The sequence below is a fragment of the Bison bison genome, unplaced genomic scaffold (assembly GCF_000754665.1).
Source record: "Bison bison bison isolate TAMUID 2011002044 unplaced genomic scaffold, Bison_UMD1.0 scf7180017846825, whole genome shotgun sequence".
Taxonomy (NCBI): Eukaryota; Metazoa; Chordata; class Mammalia; order Artiodactyla; family Bovidae; genus Bison; species Bison bison.
Genome location: NW_011477398.1, coordinates 13,543 through 14,660, shown reverse-complemented (window position 1 = coordinate 14,660; position 1,118 = coordinate 13,543). Strand labels below are relative to the sequence as shown.

At 43.3% G+C, this 1,118-nt stretch overlaps 1 protein-coding gene across 1 annotated transcript; it reads right to left on the bottom strand.

Annotated features, from left to right (window-relative positions):
• Positions 1-7: 7 nt before the first annotated feature.
• LOC104989215 (olfactory receptor 5B12-like) lies at positions 8-472 on the bottom strand (the record flags this gene model as incomplete). The annotated part of the gene is made up of 1 exon (XM_010840836.1): positions 8-472. A coding segment is annotated over exon 1 (465 nt), but the record flags the coding sequence as incomplete, so codon positions are not given.
• Between the last annotated feature and the right edge of the window lie 646 nt (positions 473-1,118).

Genomic DNA, 1,118 nt, shown 5'->3' with positions numbered 1-1,118 from the left:
TGTGGACGGAGGCATTCAGGAAGCCACAGCAGTAGCAGCCTACGAGCAGACGTGCGCACGCTTTGGTCGTCATGGCCGTGGTGTAGTGCAGGGGTTTGCACACGGCGGCATAGCGGTCATAAGCCATTGCGGCCAAGAGGAAACTTTCTACGGTGATAAAGGCTACGAAGAAGAAGAACTGGGTGACACAAGCCTCGTAGGAAATGGTTTTGTCTCCTGTGAGGAATCCAGCCATCACTTTGGGAGTGACAGCTGAGGAGTAACCAAAGTCCACCAGCGAGAGTTGGCTGAGAAAGAAGTACATGGGCGTGTGGAGACGAGAGTCCAGCAGGATCAGCTCGGTCATCCCCAGGTTCCCAACCAGGGTGAGGAGGTAGATGAGAGAGAAAGTGATGAAGAGCAGGATCTGCACTTGCGGGTCATCGGATAACCCCACAAGGAGGAACTCAGTCACCTCTGTAGTGTTTTCCATGGAGATCAACTGGGAATTGTGTGCCTGCTCTGTAGCAATGGGAAAATAGAATGAAAATAATAAATGAAAGGAAGGCTCCATTGAAGTCAATTATCATGATCACTCTGTGCTTTATTTCAGTATTAAAATAACTTGCTTCCAGGAGTGTTTAGATTTAAAGCCTGACCACAACAGCTAAATTATGTTATTTAAAGGTCATAGAGTATCCCAGTTAAAAGGATTTGGAGGTAATGCATCCCAACCTCCTAACTTCATTTGTCACTCAGCTGTGTCCAACTCTGTGACCCCATGAACATTAGCCGACCAGGCTCCTCTGTCCATGGGATTCTCCAGGCAAGAATACTGGAGTGGGTTGCCATTTCCTTCTCCATCTTAACTTTATAGAAGACTGAATTAAGTTAAAGGCAAGAAAAGAAAGAATTTATGCTATTTCATCAGATTGGTTGCTAACTAGAACAGCTCTGGCTCCCAATTCAAAGTTTCCAAAACAAAAACAAAAATTATTCTTTAAACTAAACTAAACTTAGTAAAATACATATGAAATTGGATTAATTTTACTTCAGCTTACTTTTTTTGGCTTTCCATTGTGTCAAGAACAGTGTTGTATATAGCCTAAAATGTTCTCACTATACTGTACAATAAATAG